Source organism: Megalopta genalis, chromosome 14, assembly GCF_051020955.1.
Source record: "Megalopta genalis isolate 19385.01 chromosome 14, iyMegGena1_principal, whole genome shotgun sequence".
NCBI classification, from domain to species: domain Eukaryota; kingdom Metazoa; phylum Arthropoda; class Insecta; order Hymenoptera; family Halictidae; genus Megalopta; species Megalopta genalis.
Genome location: NC_135026.1, coordinates 10,438,083 through 10,456,340, shown reverse-complemented (window position 1 = coordinate 10,456,340; position 18,258 = coordinate 10,438,083). Strand labels below are relative to the sequence as shown.

The 18,258-nt window shown below is 35.0% G+C and overlaps 1 protein-coding gene across 1 annotated transcript in view; it reads right to left on the bottom strand.

The window, feature by feature from the left end:
• Positions 1 to 18,258, bottom strand: part of l(1)G0289 (plexin domain containing lethal (1) G0289) — a 99,757-nt gene that overhangs the window by 3,172 nt on the left and 78,327 nt on the right. The window contains exons 2-7 of the mRNA XM_033479408.2: positions 4,503 to 4,963; positions 2,845 to 3,201; positions 2,401 to 2,593; positions 2,048 to 2,257; positions 1,577 to 1,975; positions 51 to 190 (exon numbers count right to left, since the gene is read on the bottom strand). Coding sequence (XP_033335299.1) covers positions 51 to 190; positions 1,577 to 1,975; positions 2,048 to 2,257; positions 2,401 to 2,593; positions 2,845 to 3,201; positions 4,503 to 4,963 — 1,760 coding nt within the window. The remainder of the gene's footprint in view (positions 1 to 50; positions 191 to 1,576; positions 1,976 to 2,047; positions 2,258 to 2,400; positions 2,594 to 2,844; positions 3,202 to 4,502; positions 4,964 to 18,258) is intronic.

Genomic DNA, 18,258 nt, shown 5'->3' with positions numbered 1-18,258 from the left:
TGATGCATATTGCGTTCATAAACACGTTTACAAATGTGTCGAATCCTTACCCTAATTAACATCTGCCCGGACGCACTGTGAGGATTGCGATAAGCGTATGCAGCCCAGCCCACTAAACCTACGCCCAGACCGACCACCATCAGGATTCCAATTATTCCAGAAACTCCCATGTTCATATTGCTGTTCCGAGCTAGAAATGAAACAATGAAATAAAATTATGAATTTTTGTAATATTCAGTAACTTTTCTTCTTTCTGTAGATGAGATGCTCATTAATAGGCGAGAACCATTCAAGTCTATGGACAACATGCGGAAAACTAGTTCACGTAAATGAACACGTTACTTAACCAGTTAAATGGACAAGACAAGTCAACTCGTCGCGTCGTTTTTATTCGACTTTTTCTTTCGTCGCCTTTACAGATCCTTGTTCATTGAACTAGTAATTCCAGTATCTTCCATTGCATCATAATTTGTGTTCGTACCAATCGTTACGCGTTTATTAATGAAATTGTTCTCGAACATAATAAACATTTCGTACAGAGTAGTATGCAAACAATTATCTATATACATCTATAAATCTATATACATAATTTCAACAACCGAGAACCAGGTCGAGGAGATGGGCGGTTAAATGTGATGGAAAATATCAGAGAAGAATAAGTAAACAACTTAGTGCAGTGATGCTGGTTGAAAGGAAGAAAAAGAGGAAAGTAGAGAAATATGAATAATATAGGGAATAAATAAAGGAGAATATTACAGGGAAAGGTGGACACTCGGGAAACAGGTAGAGAAGAATGAAAAAGAAATCGATGGGAAGTTTGGATAATCTTAATGAAAGGGGATGTAGAAGTACAAAAGCTGTAAAAAATGGCTACGATACGGAACTCGAGGTGTACACCAAGATGCAAGAATGCAAGTGTAGTAAGTTGGTTGAGATATCTGAAATAGGAGGGAAAAGGGGAAAGAATATAACAGTAATGGTAAGATTAAAATGTGGAAATGAAGAAAAAATGAACAGATACTGGGAAGAAAACGATAAGAGAAAGTGAAACCTATGAATTTGGGTGAATTGCTGAGGATTGAAGGGAAAGGTGTGGAGCAGAAGTGGTTTGAGAAAAGGAGGGTAAGTGAGGAGGTAAGATAGGGACCGAAACACCAAAGATATTAAGGAGCAACAAGATTTGTTGTTGTTGTTTGTATGGTTTGAATAGTTTCATTTGGTAATGTCCTGTTCAGATTGCTTCAATCTTAATATAACTGATAAAAGATAGTTTGTTTTTCTCGTTTCGTTTTACTTATGTACAGATGAAGATGTTGTGCTATTTTTTTTATTTGTGTTTTGTATTTTTAGCACTACTATCACTACTACTTACTATTACTAATGCTGCTGCTACTACTACTACTGCTACTACTATCACTACATAATTTTAACATACAACCTATCGGATCTCTTAATCAATTTTTTAACATGATATATACTAAGTTCCTTCTTCAAGTTTCTTTCTAATATTATAAAATCATTGAAATCTCTGTTATTCTATAGGCAAATTGTTAATGATTTTCAAGGTTTAATTTACATTTCTGGAAGACATATTTTGGATTTCCAGCCAATTCCACGTTCATCTCGCTGACGGTGACGGTCTCCTCGGAGTGCATGTGCACGACATGATTGTACTCTTCTTCGTGCTCTTCGTACGCTCTGGTCCTTAAGGGACAATATTCGACATCCTTGATCTTCCTGGTTTCACAACCTTTCGACAGCCAGTCCTGCCGCGACCTGAACGTCCCCGTGCTGCACTGATTCAGCAACGAGCACCATTTGCAGTCGAAGTCTTTCAATTTGGTCAAGCAATCCTTGCAGTTGTCCATTTCCAGACAGGTGGGCAACGCGTTCAGGTAGATCACGGTCCAGTTCCTGATGTCCTGCCGGTTGAAGTTGACGCGGTGATACTCGTATATGGTCTTTCTGCGAACAACTAGAGACGAAAACGAAATTAGTTTAAGGACAGCCACGGTTCGGTAGCTCGAGGCCGAGACTATATACTTACAGAACGCTATTCTGTCCATGATGTAAGCGTCGCTGAGGCCAACTTTAACGGGATGCGCCGTGTCCTCGATCTTCTTCACCATCAGAGGGATCACTGAGTAGACGAACACGATGTCGCCGTTCTGGTGCAGAGTCACCTGGAAGGTGAACGCGCCGGCATCCGGTTTGTCGTGGAGGGACACCTTCTCCCATTCAACCGTAAACGCCGTTCCTGCAATTGACCGTCGTCGTCGATTATATTTATCCCCCAGAGCGAGAGGTTTCCTGTGTCAAACGCGACTGCGATAGTCACAGGCCATTTTTATTAGACCTGTTTTGCGATCACCTGCCGCACAATCGCCGCCGAAGACTCACCGTTGTCAGCGTACTTGACGAAACTGTCGTTCGACAGACGCGTGTCGAAATTCGCCATCAACGGGGCAATGTACTGTGTAGCTGCCAGCCAACTGTGAACATACTCGCCGGTGTACAGGAAGCCGCCGGTGGCGATAGTAATGTTGCGCACTTTGTGTCCATAAAATGGGAAGTCGAACTTCAGCTTGACGGTCTAGACAGAAACAACAAATATTGCCGTTAATAGTACTAATAATAATATAATATAATAAAAGCGTCGCAAGGTTATCGAATGATCTTCCAGTCACAAGCTGTGATCATTTTCGAAAACTTGTTCTCATCGTCGCACGGTTCATCGAATCCTTTTCTTGGCAGGTTGTTCAAGGTCATTGTAATTGGTACGAACGCTGCAGACCGGCCGATTGATGAATTTTATGTCATCGTGTGTTAATAAAGCGAACTTACTGTAGCTCGGCGATGACTCTGGCTGAGTAGATAATTAACCTTCAGTTCCGGATGATTGTCTATGTCCACCCAGTACTTTTTGCCCACGGCCTCGTCGATGGTGAACGTGCTGTTGTAATATTGATGCGTGTCGTACTCCATTTTCGTGATATTATGCTGCGTTAGAGTCTTGTTCGTTAGGTCCGAGAATTTCTCAATCGAAATGTCACCGAGATTGCTGTCGGACTCGTCTTTGTCGTCCGCAGCCTCGCTGGTCGGCTCTGTCGCAGCTTTTGCGGAGTTTCTGTTCGCCTCCGTCGGTGTTCTCTCCGGTGCGGTTGCCCATTTCGACAGGTTCATCCACCCGTTTTGCCCGACCTGCGGTGAAAATAGAAATCTCAGCATTAGTAAAACTAGTAATAAATAAGTATATATTATATAAGTATATAAGTATAAGTATATAAGTATAAATTAGTATAACTAGTAATAAATCTTGTCTAAATCCTCCAATTAGCTTCTCCCACCTGTCTCATAGACTTCTCCTACCCATATTCACTGAATATTTTCGGATAGTCGATCACTCTTTTAGATCATTTTTCTTGCACTTCTTTCCAAGTTCTGCTTACTTCTTTCTGAGACACATTTTTAGAGATTTTAGAGATAAACTTTGTTCAGTTCCTTCCAAAAACTTTGCTAGCTCATCGCATCAATTCTCTTATTGACCATTCCCAATCATTTCTTCTCTAACTTCTCCCACCAATTCTTACAGGTTCCTCTCCAAAAATGCCATCCGCTACCAGTTATTTTGTGATTATTTTATACAATTCTATCAGTTCTTATTAGACATTCTTATCCTTCCTAGCTCATCCTACCTATTCTCACAATCTCCTCAGAAACATTGCTTAACTTTTTCTATCACTTTTCATAGTATCTATACTTAGCCCTTCCTATCTGATCGGGCATTCCCACTAATTTCCTTCCTAGCTATTTTCCTATTTTCATAGTCTTCCCAGAAACATTGCTCATCTCTTCTCATCAGTTCTGATTGAACATTCCCACCAATTTCATATCCACCTCCTCCTGTTTTCACAGATTCCGCCCAGAAATATAGCTTAGCTCTTCCTATCATTTCTCATAGCATCTACTTAGCCCTTCCTATCTGATCGGGCATTCCCACTAATTTCCTTCCTAGCTATTTTCCTATTTTCATAGTCTTCCCAGAAACATTGCTCATCTCTTCTCATCAGTTCTGATTGAGCATTCCCACCAATTTCATATCCACCTCCTCCTATTTTCACAGACTCTGCCCAGAAATATAGCTTAGCTCTTCCTATCACTTCTCATAGTATCTACTTAGCCCTTCCTATCTGATCGGGCATTCCCACTAATTTCCTTCCTAGCTATTTCCCTATTTTCATAGTCTTCCCAGAAACATTGCTCATCTCTTCTCATCAGTTCTGATTGAACATTCCCACCAATTTCATATCCACCTCCTCCTGTTTTCACAGATTCTGCCCAGAAATATAGCTTAGCTCTTCCTATCAGTTCCTATTGGACATTCTCACCAATTTCATCTCCAGCTTCTCCTACCTATTGTTACAGACTTCCTCCAGAAACTTGACCTAGCTCTTGCTATCCTATATATTCTCACAGCCTCCTGCACTAAACTTTATACTAACCCACGTCTTATTCGCATTGGCGGCCGTCTGCGGGAAGATGACGACATTAGTGTTCTCCTGTTTCGCCTTTGTTGTCGTCGAAGCGGAGGAGACGGTTGAGGATTCGCCGGTGTCCGTCGAATAGGACACGTTCGCCGGTGTGTTTCGAGTGTCGACAGCTACTTCTGACTGCTGTTGTGGCTGCTGCAATTGCTGCTGCTTCGACTGTTGTTGATCCGGTTGTTCTTGCTGCTGCTGGGGTTGCGACTTGGGCTGTTCCGAGGTGGCCTGCTGGAAGGCAGGCACTGGTGTCGAAGTGTATCGGTCATGGAGTACCAATGTGTCTAGCTTATCTTGCACATCCCGGCGCTCCCTAGCCAGCTCGTGATCCTCGTCGTCGGACAAGTAGGAGAATTCGATTGATCCATCGTCGACCAACGATTGGCCTCTCGACTGATCCAGCTGGTACTGGTAGTAACGATCTGTGAACATTCGAACGAAGATTATTAATAACTTGTGTTGCTGGATCGCGATTTTGAATTAACAACTGCTTCGACATTTGAGTCCTGGAATCTTGAGAACCGGGATATTATCAACGTTTCGCATCAATTCGGTGATATTCTCTCTCATTCTCTCTTATCTTTCAGCTTGAATAGACAGGGTAGCATAATAATTCTCATGCACAAGCTTAAAATTGCGATCGTATCGCCGCGCTAGGGGTCAAGAGAGCCCCAAAAGCTAACTCCAACCCAAAAGCGATAAAAAGTTCCGTTCCATAAGTGCCCTAAAAATTAAAAAAAAAAAACTGTACGAATTGAACATTCGTGTCACTGCGTGGTATAATTATTTTCATTTTTATTAATCATTAACGCGGCTAAACGATTTCAAAGAAGCACACCTCAAAACGACTGGAACATAAAATTTTTATTTACAGTGCTGTTGTTTTCTTAATTTTGCACATGGTAACACGCGTACTAGGCATGTATCGATAGTATTAATTTTTGTTGACTTATACATATATGTCAGTTAATGTTTTTTTTTTATTCATCCTATACTTTTAGAACATACAGTAAATTCTCCCCAATTGACCCTCAGATTGTACACAGAAATGGACAATTTAGGAAAACGGGGTACGATTATTCGAGCCTCGCGGCTCTCGTTTTTATAATTGTTGGCAATCGGTAATCGTATCTCCTCTTCCAAAATTGTCCGTTTTTGTGAACAATCTGAGGGTGACTTAGGAAAAATTTACTGTATTTAGTAAAAGTCAGTAATATTATTATAACATAAATTATCTGCTACTATATATATATATATATATATATATATTATATTCAATTTGAAACTTAATCCTAGTACTGCAAGACATTTTTGTTCGATAATGTCGTCCAATAATATTACTGACTTTTACTAAATACAGTAAATTTTTCCTAAGTCACCCTCAGATATATATATTATATATAATAATACATATATTATATATAATAATATATATGTAATATATAATAATATATATATTATATATAATAATATATATGTAATATATAATAATATATATCAAAGATTCAAATTGAATATTTGGTCTAGCATTTGTAATATTTGTATCGTTGTATATCGTTATTTATAAAGGTTGTTAATATATTAATAATATATTATATATAATATAATAACAATTTTATTAAATGTTTCGTGTTAATAAGATCATATACAGGATGCCCCACGCAACTATAGCCATGATTTTTTTATCACTTCCGACAGACAAACGTGTTCCGAGCAAAAGTTAATCAGTTTTTTAATTAGTTACGGACTACAGTATAAAAAATTTCAGAAAAATCTGTTTTGTTGCGAAAAATCTAGGTCATCTTCATTCTTATGAATGGCATGGCATATTTTTTACTTCATATTACTGCAAGTCGTGCCAACACCACGAATTCAACGGCCTGTGGTATCATGACCTTCGGATAACCTTGACATTTAAAAAAGCGAATTCAACGAATTAATATATTTTTGTTGAGAAATATGCGAAAATTAACAATATTAATGTTCTTAATGAAGGGAATTTTTCGACGGATACAACAATTTGAAGAAAGACATCAATATTGTATGAAAATATATAAAATTCTGAAGAAGCATATAGTTCTACAAATGATGATCTATAGTACATGTATCTTTAATGTAATTTATTTTTAATTTAATTTAATTTAATATAATTGTATTTCGTTTCACCTTATTTTATTATTTCACAATTAATATTAATTAATTTTTTTTTAGTAAATATATGTTTCGTTAAGCAACTTTTAATAAACATTCTACATACACATGAAGCAAAAAGTATATTCATCTGTTGCAATAAAGCTACAAAGATACATGATACACAATAAACATAAAAAGGGAGTTTCGTCCAGTCACTACAGAAATGAAATAAAAACAGCTCGTTTTTTCCATTAATTTTGGCAAGTTGAAAATAGCATAATAACGTTATTAAAAATGTTCTCACGTCTTCACAAAACTTTACATTACTTTTCTCCCAAATGCATCGAATCCGCAATCTAACAATTACCATCAGAAAAGTTCAACAGCTGCGTCTAGATCTTCCGAAAATTCGCACGAAGCTTGTTCCACAGTCCCGAATTTCATTCGTGACCTGTACAGCCTATTTGTAGCATTCTTTTTCCTCCGTTCGAAGAAGGGAGCGTAGGTTGGCCCCGAGACTCAGGTAGATCGCAAACTAGTTCTCTCGACGGATCAGTCCACGTGCGAGAGAAGAACTCGTTGCCCGTGCATTCCCTCGAACGTCACGTGACTCTATCCGCGACGTCACGGATGAGCAGTTCAGCAGATTCGGAGTAGGGGGGGCAGGGTGGTCGACCGACACGACATGACCAATCGCAGACGTGAGAGCGTCCCTGGCAACCCTGCTGCCCTCTATCCCTATACTCTGCTCGATGCTTATCCGTGACGTCACCGGCGGGGGTCACGTGACATTTGGAGGAATGCACGGCAACGATGCTCGTGACGGGACCACGTTCGCGACCAGATAGAGCAATAATTGGCGATCCGACGGACAGATACTCGAGGATACACGAAGATTGACGTCACTACGAATATCTATGCGCCAAAAGCCGGTTCGACGAAACATCCAGCTCTCCGGAACGTTGCCTACCCCGGCTCCAAACGGCCGACAATTTATTCGAGCCTCGTTCAACTTTATTCCGCTCGTAATTGTTCTTTCCGGCCGAAACAATATTTTCCCTGCTGGCTCGCTCGCACACGAGCTTCGCGCGAACCGGCTCGATTCATGACGCACAGCGGGGTATGTATGTATTTAGCGCAATCGGCGCGCCAAAATTATAATCATTTTCGTTTTCCTAAAAACGAGTGGAACTTTTTTCTTATGTAGCTGGAATGTATGTATGTATGTATATGAGCCGTTTATTTTGAAAATGGCGAAAGTGGCTATAAAGTGTTTTATAAACTAACTTTCGATGAAAAAGATGAATTTCTAACTTTGGATTTGTCACCAAAAGGAGGAAGACCCAGGCGTTATTCACAAATAGAAATGGATCCGTTATACGCTGGATCTCGTCCTGTTTCTTCAGCAAAATACAAAGACACGATGGACTTGCTTAATTATATACCCCAAATATACCACAGTTATTTAAAAAATTTGAAACGAAACACGATTTCCGAGGACTTAATCACTCCTATCGATGACGACAATGAAATTGAACCGATGTATTTTCATATAAATTACTTATACTTATGTTTCAAAATGTACTAATTATTTTTGTATTTTATGAATATTAAAATAAAAAATACTTGAATCAAACCTTTACATTAAATATGTTCATGGTATAAATTATTATTATATGTGTAATTTATTCAACAATTTTAGTCAATCACTGTCCTTTCAAAACATCACTTCAGTAAAATACGTCGGACAAAATTAATATATGTCAGTCATTTTTCTGAACTATTTATTTTGAAAGTGGCTTAAGTCACTTTACCGTAATGAAAAGTGGTGATTTTTTAATGTTTATACGAAATTATTTATACCGAGAAAAATATCAGTATCCTCAGATAACAAATACAAGTAAATCTTCTCGAAAGTTAGCATCCATATTTTTAAACGTGTTCAAACGCAAACCCTGAAATATATCGACTTAAAAACAAAGTGACTTATACCACTTTCAAAATAAACGGCTCATATACAACTAATCTAGAGTAACATTATGTCACAAACAATAGTAGCGTTTACAGCGGAGATAAAAACATATGCAGAATGTAATAGTAGGTATGAAAAGTAATTTTACAGCTTTTTGTTTTATTTTCTTCTGTGGTTTTTATAGAACAAAAAATCGAAAGTAATTAAGTGCTGCGATTTTGTACCCCAGAACGTCTCTTTATTCCTGTTTATCAATGTTTAGATATTACTCTATAATAAATTAGGTGTCAAGAAATGCTTAGATATATATTTAGCTATTTTCACGAAGTGAAGTGTGGTGCAGTATTCGCCATTACTTTTATATAAATAATTTTATATAAAATAATATATATATGTATATATATAATATATATTAATAATAATAATAATTATTATACTTATATATAATAATAATAATAAATAAATAAATAATAATAAATATACTAATAATAGTATATATATATAATATAATAATATAATTTTATATAAAAGTTAAACAGTATTTAAATATTGAAAAAGTTCGCTATATAAAATTTCCAAATGATTCTCTTTTTTTCTTTTTTAAATCAAGACCATTTTGATTTGCTATATGTTAAAATGTATTTATTTTGTTCCATTCTATTGTAGCTGAACGATATATAAATATTATGACCATTAGGCAAATAATGCTGTAATCTTGTTGGCGCGGCAATCGGGCCAAATACATACACGCCACTATGTAACGAGGCGGACACACGGCCCACACGAGCCAGCCAACGACGGTTCCGCGCATCAGCCTCGTCTGAACGTCGAGACGGTGATAATTGTGCTGGATTTTTTTGTCTGTTCCGAGCATATTCGTTCTCGTTTCAGGCGCGCTCCAAGAAATTTCGAGAAGGCAAAATTGCCAACTCTTCGTTTTCGAAGATGCACAGTTAGTAGACTCGGCTCGGTGGAATTCGATGCCTGTTACATATTCGCTAGAATGGCTTATCCTGCTAGGGCTGCTAAGATTCGTGCCTAAAAAGTTCCATTAAAAGTTCGATAGCTGGTGGAAAAGAAATTAAAATATCACGTGATTAATATATTCATTTAATATACAGGGTGTCCCAGGTTTTAATGTTCAAACTTTGTCAGTGTATTCTATGGCACAAAGTAAGACAAAAATGTTATGTAAACATAGGTCATATAGAGCTTTATTAAGAAGTTATAACAAAAATTCAGGATAGGAATAGTAATCAACTAAAAAAAAAAATAAAAAATAAAAAAAAATCTTCGATCGATATCAATCATGTGTTGTCAACAACGGTTATTAATACATTTCGAAATGTATTAATAAACACAGCTTACATAAACACACGGTATGTGTTGATCTATTCAAGCCAATGCTCGCAGTAACAGCAAGTCGATTACTATTCCTATTCTGAATTTTTATTATAACTTCTTAATAAAGCTTTATATGACCTATGTTTACATAACATTTTTTTCTTACTTTGTGCCATAGAATACACTGACAAAGTTTGAACATTAAACTCTGGGACACCCTGTATATTTGTTTATTAATGAAATAAAGCAAGAGGTTTTCTCAAGCATCAAATTAAAAAGAAATTAAACTGTGTTCCGAAATGATAGAACTTAACTTAGATTATAATGATGCTACGATGTTGGTAGCACTGTTGTTATCATAATTGTAATTATAATTAATTATAATTGATGTTGTAGCACCTCTGTTATTATAATTGGCAACACTGGCTTAAGAATCTGTTAGATGTTTAAGAGTTGAAACTATATCAAAATGGTATTTCTTGAAGTCAACACGCCAATCAGAAACATTACAGAGAAATTAAAGCGTTCCCGATTTGGTCTCTCTAATTTTAAGCCATTAAATGAAAATTATGGAGACAATAATCAAAAGGACTAAACTCCTGTTCTAAATACACGCCAAAAAAGAAGACTTTTGCAAGCAATGAATAAGTCTACAAGTGCTGTAGGTACTATGATTTTGTCACATAATTGTGTCGTTTTTAGATTTTATACTGGAGAAAGTGTTTTGTTTTGCTTTATTTGCGAAGAAAAACGTATTAAATAAATCTATTAACCAACGATATTGTAATTTTTCCCCCAAATGACTAGTAAAGTTTTAGAACTGGTATGTTCTAAAGTAGCTCTATCATTTTATGATATTTTTGCATTATTATTTACATCTTATCTATAAAAGAAATTTTATGGCGATTTTACGGAGTTTTACAGTCGCAAGCAATCATAAATTTATTTATAATTATTATTATATATTATATAATATATAAATAATATATTATAATATAATAATATAAATATAATTATTATAATATATTATAATATAATAATATAAATATAATTATTATAATATATTATAATATAATAATATAAATATAATTATTATAATTATTCAATATATCGAAGCACACGCTCCCGTCGTATTTCTAACCGAATGGCTTCAACAACCGCAGCCTTGATCTTTCTATCCCGTTAGCGACCGATGACGTATTCTCGCGTCAAGTCAAAATCCTGTTTCACGTTTCGTATCGTGTAGAGCGTAAACGACAGAAGTGGTAAGGCGAGAGAAATTACAAATTGTCAGCTGCGAACGTGCGAAGAATGAACCGTGGAAGACCTTGGAGCGTTTAAACAATGGCGTAAAGCCATTTCGAACCAATCGCTGCGCTGCTCGAGGAAGATGGGCCGAGTGAGACTGCCAAGGACTTTTCGACGTGGATCTCTCTCGGCGCCTGGAATGCGTTATCTGCATACAATAAAAAGCGCACATTATGTTTACGAATCGTGGAGCTCGAGCGATCGTTCGCAGGTGTTTTTGAGCGGAGATAATGCTCGCGCGCGTCTCTACGTTTCAGGAACATTCTGCTCGGAGGATCTCGTCGCGAGATCTTCTCACGCGTTATTTTTTCGGATCGATTATCCCGATTCATGGGGATGAATATCTATTGGGTTGTCCGGAAAGTTCGTGCCGATTTTTTTAGGACAATTAAAACGCAGCTCATTTCGATATTGGAGCCAAACTTCGCAGTATGATCGCGGATGGTTGATTTTGATTTATTTAGCACTCCTGCTAATTGACGTAATGTTGAGCGCGGGTTATTCTCGATTTCTGTTCTAATCATATCTTCGTCTGTGGTGGACGGCCTACCTGGGCGTTCTTGAACTTCAAGGTCGAAATTTCCAGCTTTAAACCGAGCAAATCGCTTCCGCACAGTTCTTTCGGCTACAGCATCCTCGCCATAAACAGCGCATTTCTTATTTGCCGCTTGTGTGGCATTTTTGCCCTTTCGGAAAAAGAAAAGCATTAAATGCCTATAATGCACTTTATTTGCCATCATATTCAAAGGCGTACAAAACTGATCAAAATTAACGAATCGTAACCAAGCTTTTTTCCAAATATGGCTGATATAAATATTCTTTTAGAATATGTACACATGTCATTTGTTTTCAATAATTGTGATATATTCAGTTAGGTCTCTCACGTTACCTACCGAAAATCGGCACGAACTTTCCGGACAATCCAATACAATGACGAATAATTACGGCGTCGGAGGTCGCTAAGCAATTTACGTACCGGGTGAACTTTTTAAAACAAATGATGACATTTAGAATGTTAAACCAGACCTACACGCAGTTATTGTTAATTAATCTAATCTAACTGATCTAAAAGACTAATTCTACTTGATCCAGACCCAGTGCACACCAGTGTAAGCCGTACGTAACCTATACGTGTATACGCTGTAAAACATCGCAGGACTGTAATGTATTAAAAAAAAAAGAGTTACACGAATTTTTCAATTGTGCAATAATCACGATGAGTAGTCGTGTTTAGTTGAAAAGAAAGTCATTCATGGCGATACGAATTGTAGGAAACGTAATAATTAAAGAGAGCTTTCGGTTTAAATATTTTTTTTAATCGATTTCTTTCTTCATTTCTCACTTTTTATGATACCTCAAGAATATGTTAATTAAAGAAAAATTTCGAAATTCTTACTGATAGTTAGAAAAAATAAAAGACTATGTATTTTCTTGTTTATTCAGAAAGATGCATAATAAAATGTTGAAAGCCCTAGGTTATTATCTTATTTGCTTTTGTTATGAACAAAATTCCGGAAAATGACGTAAATGTGATTTAACCGAAACACGTTAACATTTTCTAGTTGGCAATTGATCCGCATTAAAAAGACACACAGAAAATATTGTTAGAAACGGTGTAAGAAAAATTACAGCTTATAAGAATACGTTTGGGAATAAGATCTAGATTAGGTCTGGGTAAGGTTGTTTCGAAGTAAGTTTTTTGCGAATATCTTGGCTGCGCGCAAGCAAAGGTATCGGCCGTGAACAAATATACAATAGGTGGAGAAGATAGATATGAATGAAATTTGAACGAATTTAAATAAATTATAGCGAAGTTAACTTTTATTTATTCGGTATCGTTATAGTCTATAGACTATTTAACGAAACATTCGAACTAATATTACATTTTCGTGCTCACAGTCCACAATTTAAATTGGTCACATTTATATATATATATATTATATCGCAATAATCCTAAACAAATCTGTGTCGGAAACAAAAGAAATTTCAAATCAAATGTTAAATATTAGTCGATTATATATAATAATAATAATATATATATTATTATTATTATATTATATTATATATATATATTAATATATATTATTATTATTATATTATATATATATATATATATATATATATTAATATATATTATATCGATTATATATAATAATATATTATTTTTTTCTTACTTTGTGCCATAGAGTACGCTAACAAAGTTTGAACATTAAAACCTGGGACACCCTGTATAGTATATTACACAGCAGAAAGAGAGTAAATGAGAATTGTAGAGCAAAAGAGGTGTTAAGTCTTTATCTATCTCTACTTTCTCATTTATATAAGAAAGCGTCGATAGGATAATAGAGGTTAGGATATTTGGCAACGGAAGTGAAGCAAACAGGTCGGCAAGGTAGGTAGGGACATCGTAAGATCGGTCGGTGAAGCAGGAAGACCCGTACAATAAAAATAAATATAAAGATCCGTTACAATAAAAATTTATTATACGAAGTGCCATATATAATAAAGGCATTTTACGTTACTGGGGTCACAGTGTCTTGTTTGTTTTAACAAATTTCGAACGAGAACGATAAAAAAGGATGGTATTTATAACAGTGAATGTTTCGTCGAAAATAGTGACAATGCTCCGGCAACAATCCTATGCTCTTTCGGTATAACAGTGGAGGTTGAACGGCGCCCCCTTCACGGCTAATTACCCGAATAGGATAATGAGTTGTAATTGCGGCCCAACTTCGCTCGTGTTTCATTGCGGTCAGTCGACGACGACAATGTTGCACGAAACTGCAGAAGCAACCGGTTGAAGTTGCCGTTAACAGAAAGCCTGAGTCGCTCTGGTTACCAGGGTGTTCCAGCAGCGCTTCTTCAGAGATCATTATCGTAAATCTCGTCGAAAGCCTCCGATACGCTAAGATAACCAGTATACACAGAACAAAAGGAAACAAGTTTCGGGACAGTCGATTCTGGAAGTTTTCGTTCTGCTCGCAAGTGGCAACGACGAGCCGCGAACACGGTACATATGTAGATCGCTATTCGTAGGGTAAATATAACTATATATTATATATATATATATATATATATATATATATATATATATTTATATTATAATATATTTATATACTATATTTAATATATATTATTATATAACATATAATAATAAATAAATTATATATAAAATATATATATATATTATATAATATATATGTTATATATTTATATATAAATATAAATATAACTATAATATACTACGAATATATTTTCGAATTACTGCGTGCTAAATATATGTACTGTTTCCTTCACGAATTTCTTGTAAGGCTGACGCGACTTTCTTCGTTGGGTAGCATTTAGGTATTTTAGCACATTTTGTGCTAAAATCACGGATCGAGTTTTACTCACGCGCCTAGCGGTGGAACATCAGTTTGAAAAATCTACTTTTTAAAAAAACATTCAATATTTTAAAAACTATCAGTAAGATTTTAATGACAAGCATATTGCGTAGATTTTTAGAATTTTAAAGGGGGATTCTTTCTATAATACCTATTCTTTGACTATTTTAGCGATATGCTTCGGATCATTGTTAGACTGAAACCAATAATCGCTAGGTAAATTCAATTTTGATACACTGCTTTTAAATTTTCCTACAAAATTTTTAAGTATTTCGTTGTATTATATATATATATATATATATATATATATATATATATATATATATATATTATATTATTATTATTTAATATATTATATTATATTTTATATATATATATAATATAATATAATATATTAAATAATAATAATATAATATATATATATATATATATATAATACAACGAAATACTTAAAAATTTTATATATATAAAATATAATATAATATATTAAATAATAATAATAATATAATTAATTAATTAACAATAATAATATATAATATATTTATATTAATATCCATTATCTCTCATCGATGAACACAAGGTTTCCCACTCCACTAGACGCCATGCAGCCCCAAACTAATACAGATCCATCATTATGTTTTATAGTCGGTCGTAGATTTCAGTTTTCAATCTCTGCTGCATTAATTTCTTATTACATTAAATTCCTATTCTGATCGTATTTCTATCCCCTTTTTTGCAAATGTCTCAAAAACTAAAAGAACCTACCTAATAGAACGTTTAGAACGATGCCGTTGACAACATGTCTCAAGGTAACTGAAATCGGAGATGGTTCCCCCCTCAAACTGCATAATTACCGCCATTGCTTCCTACTTGGTTATTCCGGAAGAACATCCTGCAATGTTACTGTCTACTCATCGACGGACGATAACCGATTGCGATGCAGCAGCACGGCGAGTGAAGAAACAACCGTGATCGCGGCTCCGACAATCCGTGTTATCGCGTCGCGACAAATTCGACCGTTAATCGTAGCAAAATGATTGCTAAACTTCCTTCGAGTACACGTCATGGCAAATTTCACGCCGGTTTGCGAAACACCGGAATCCGTATTGCGTCGTTCGATCGTCGCACGGCCCCCCTTTTCTTTCGATTCTTGTTTTTTTTTTTACCTAAAGGAATATACAGGGTGTTCCAAAATTATGTTACTTTCAAAGGGTTTCTGAGGTTATTCCAAGTGTAACTTTTTCCTTGGCGAAAATGCAATCCGCAGCTTAGTTTACAAGTTATTAATGAAAGACGCTGACCAATGAGAGGAGAGCTTGACTGGCACAACACTGGCCGAGCGTTGGCTTGAATTTCGCTTATCGAAGCGGAACTAGGTTTAGACCGCTGGTGATGACATAATCCTGTATAGACGGATAGGATGGATAAATGTGATTTCTAAGCAAATTCATTTTTGTTTAGACCATTTGGTATGTCACTGAAAGAATGCCATCTTTTTTTACATAATATTAAAATATTGATAATATAATATTAGATTAATATTAAATATTGATAATGTTAAATTAACATAATATTAGAATATTGATAATATAATATTAAAATATTGATAATATTAAATTAACATAATATTGAAAATATTGAATTAACATAATATAAAAATATTGATAATATAATATTAAATTAATATTAAATATATTGATAATATAAAATTAACATAATATTAAAATATTGATAATATTAAATTAACTTAATATTAAAATATTGATAATATTAAATTAATATTAAAATATTGAAAATATTAAATTAACATAATATAAAAATAATGATAATATAAAATTTATTCAGAATTTTTCGTTGCAAAATCGATCTTTTTAAAAATCCGGAAACATTAAAATGTTGATTTTATATCGAAGATATCGCGGCACCACATTTATATTTTTACAATAGTAGCGTGTCTTATTATGGTTATCAACGCGGTTTCTTCAAAATGGTGCGCCAATGGTGGCGGACATGGTAAACAAATCAAAAACCGTCGGTTGTTCGAAGAACGTATCTTTTATAAAGTCAAGTTTGTAAGATAGAAATATTATATTAATTTTATAGTGTGAGATATCGTCGCAAGCAGTATCATTAATTCTGTTCAGACTATTTTTCGAAATTGCAATCCTAATTAGAAAATAAAAAAATTGACTTTCCCGACGTTTCTTTCATTTTATGCAAATACGCTATGCAGTATTTAAACATTCCTATATTCGCAACTAATAAATCGCGAATATGCTATAACAAACTATTAAGAAAAAGAATAAACAAATAAATAAATATGGCTTGTTATGTTTTCCTAACGAAAGAATCGTCGTTTACTTTATTTCGTAAGGAAACCAGGAAAGCTCCTGTCATCCATTTTGCGGCAGAAAAATTGTTTCCAGTATTCTCTGGATTTTGGGAAAGGTAACAATAAATAATAAATCGCGAATATACTATAACAAACTATTAAGAAAAAGAATAAACAAATAAATAAATATGGCTTGTTATGTTTTCCTAACGAAAGAATCGTCGTTTATTTTATTTCGTAAGGAAACCAGGAAAGCTCGTGTCATCCATTTTGCGCCAGAAAAATCTTTTCCAGTATTCTCTGGATTTTGGGAAAGGTAACAATAAATAATAAATCGCGAATATACTATAACAAACTATTAAGAAAAAGAATAAACAAATAAATAAATATGGCTTGTTATATTTTCCTAACGAAAGAATCGTCGTTTATTTTATTTCGTAAGGAAACCAGGAAAGCTCGTGTCATCCATTTTGCGGCAGAAAAATCTTTTCCAGTATTCTCTGGATTTTGGGAAAGGTAACAATAAATAATAAATCGCGAATATGCTATAACAAACTATTAAGAAAAAGAATAAACAAATAAATAAATATGGCTTGTTATGTTTTCCTAACGAAAGAATCGTCGTTTATTTTATTTCGTAAGGAAACCAGGAAAGCTCGTGTCATCCATTTTGCGGCAGAAAAATTGTTTCCAGTATTCTCTGGATTTTGGGAAAGGTAACAATGAATCAGCGTGACCCGTCCAATTAGCGCTGCTGGTTCGCTTCCTGTCACCCACATCTCGACAAAGGAGGAAGGAGCTGGGCAACAATTGGAGGTGCAACGGGTATGCAAATGTTCCAACGCGATATGGGGACAAGCGTGAGAACGCTCGAGGTACTTGAACCAACCACTTCTCCGTGAATGAACAAGCCTCTCTCTCTTCGTCGACCTCGAAGATCGGATCTAGAAACGATTTACGAACGAGGCAAACTCGAGGTGAAGTTAATCGAGCGATCTTGGAGGAGGTTTCATTTGAAGACGATACTTCGTTCAACTGCATCGATTGTTCAGTGGTTTGTTGTACGAAAAATCGCAAATTGGATAGCCAAGGAAAATAAATTTTGAACGGTTCTGTCCATTAGAGTACAACAACCACGCCCACTGGCTCGCGGATTGTCATTATTAAATGTTGCAATTAAATAAAAAAAACTGAAGTGTTGTCGATTTATATCAATTTCGATTCATGTTTAAGAAATACAAAAAT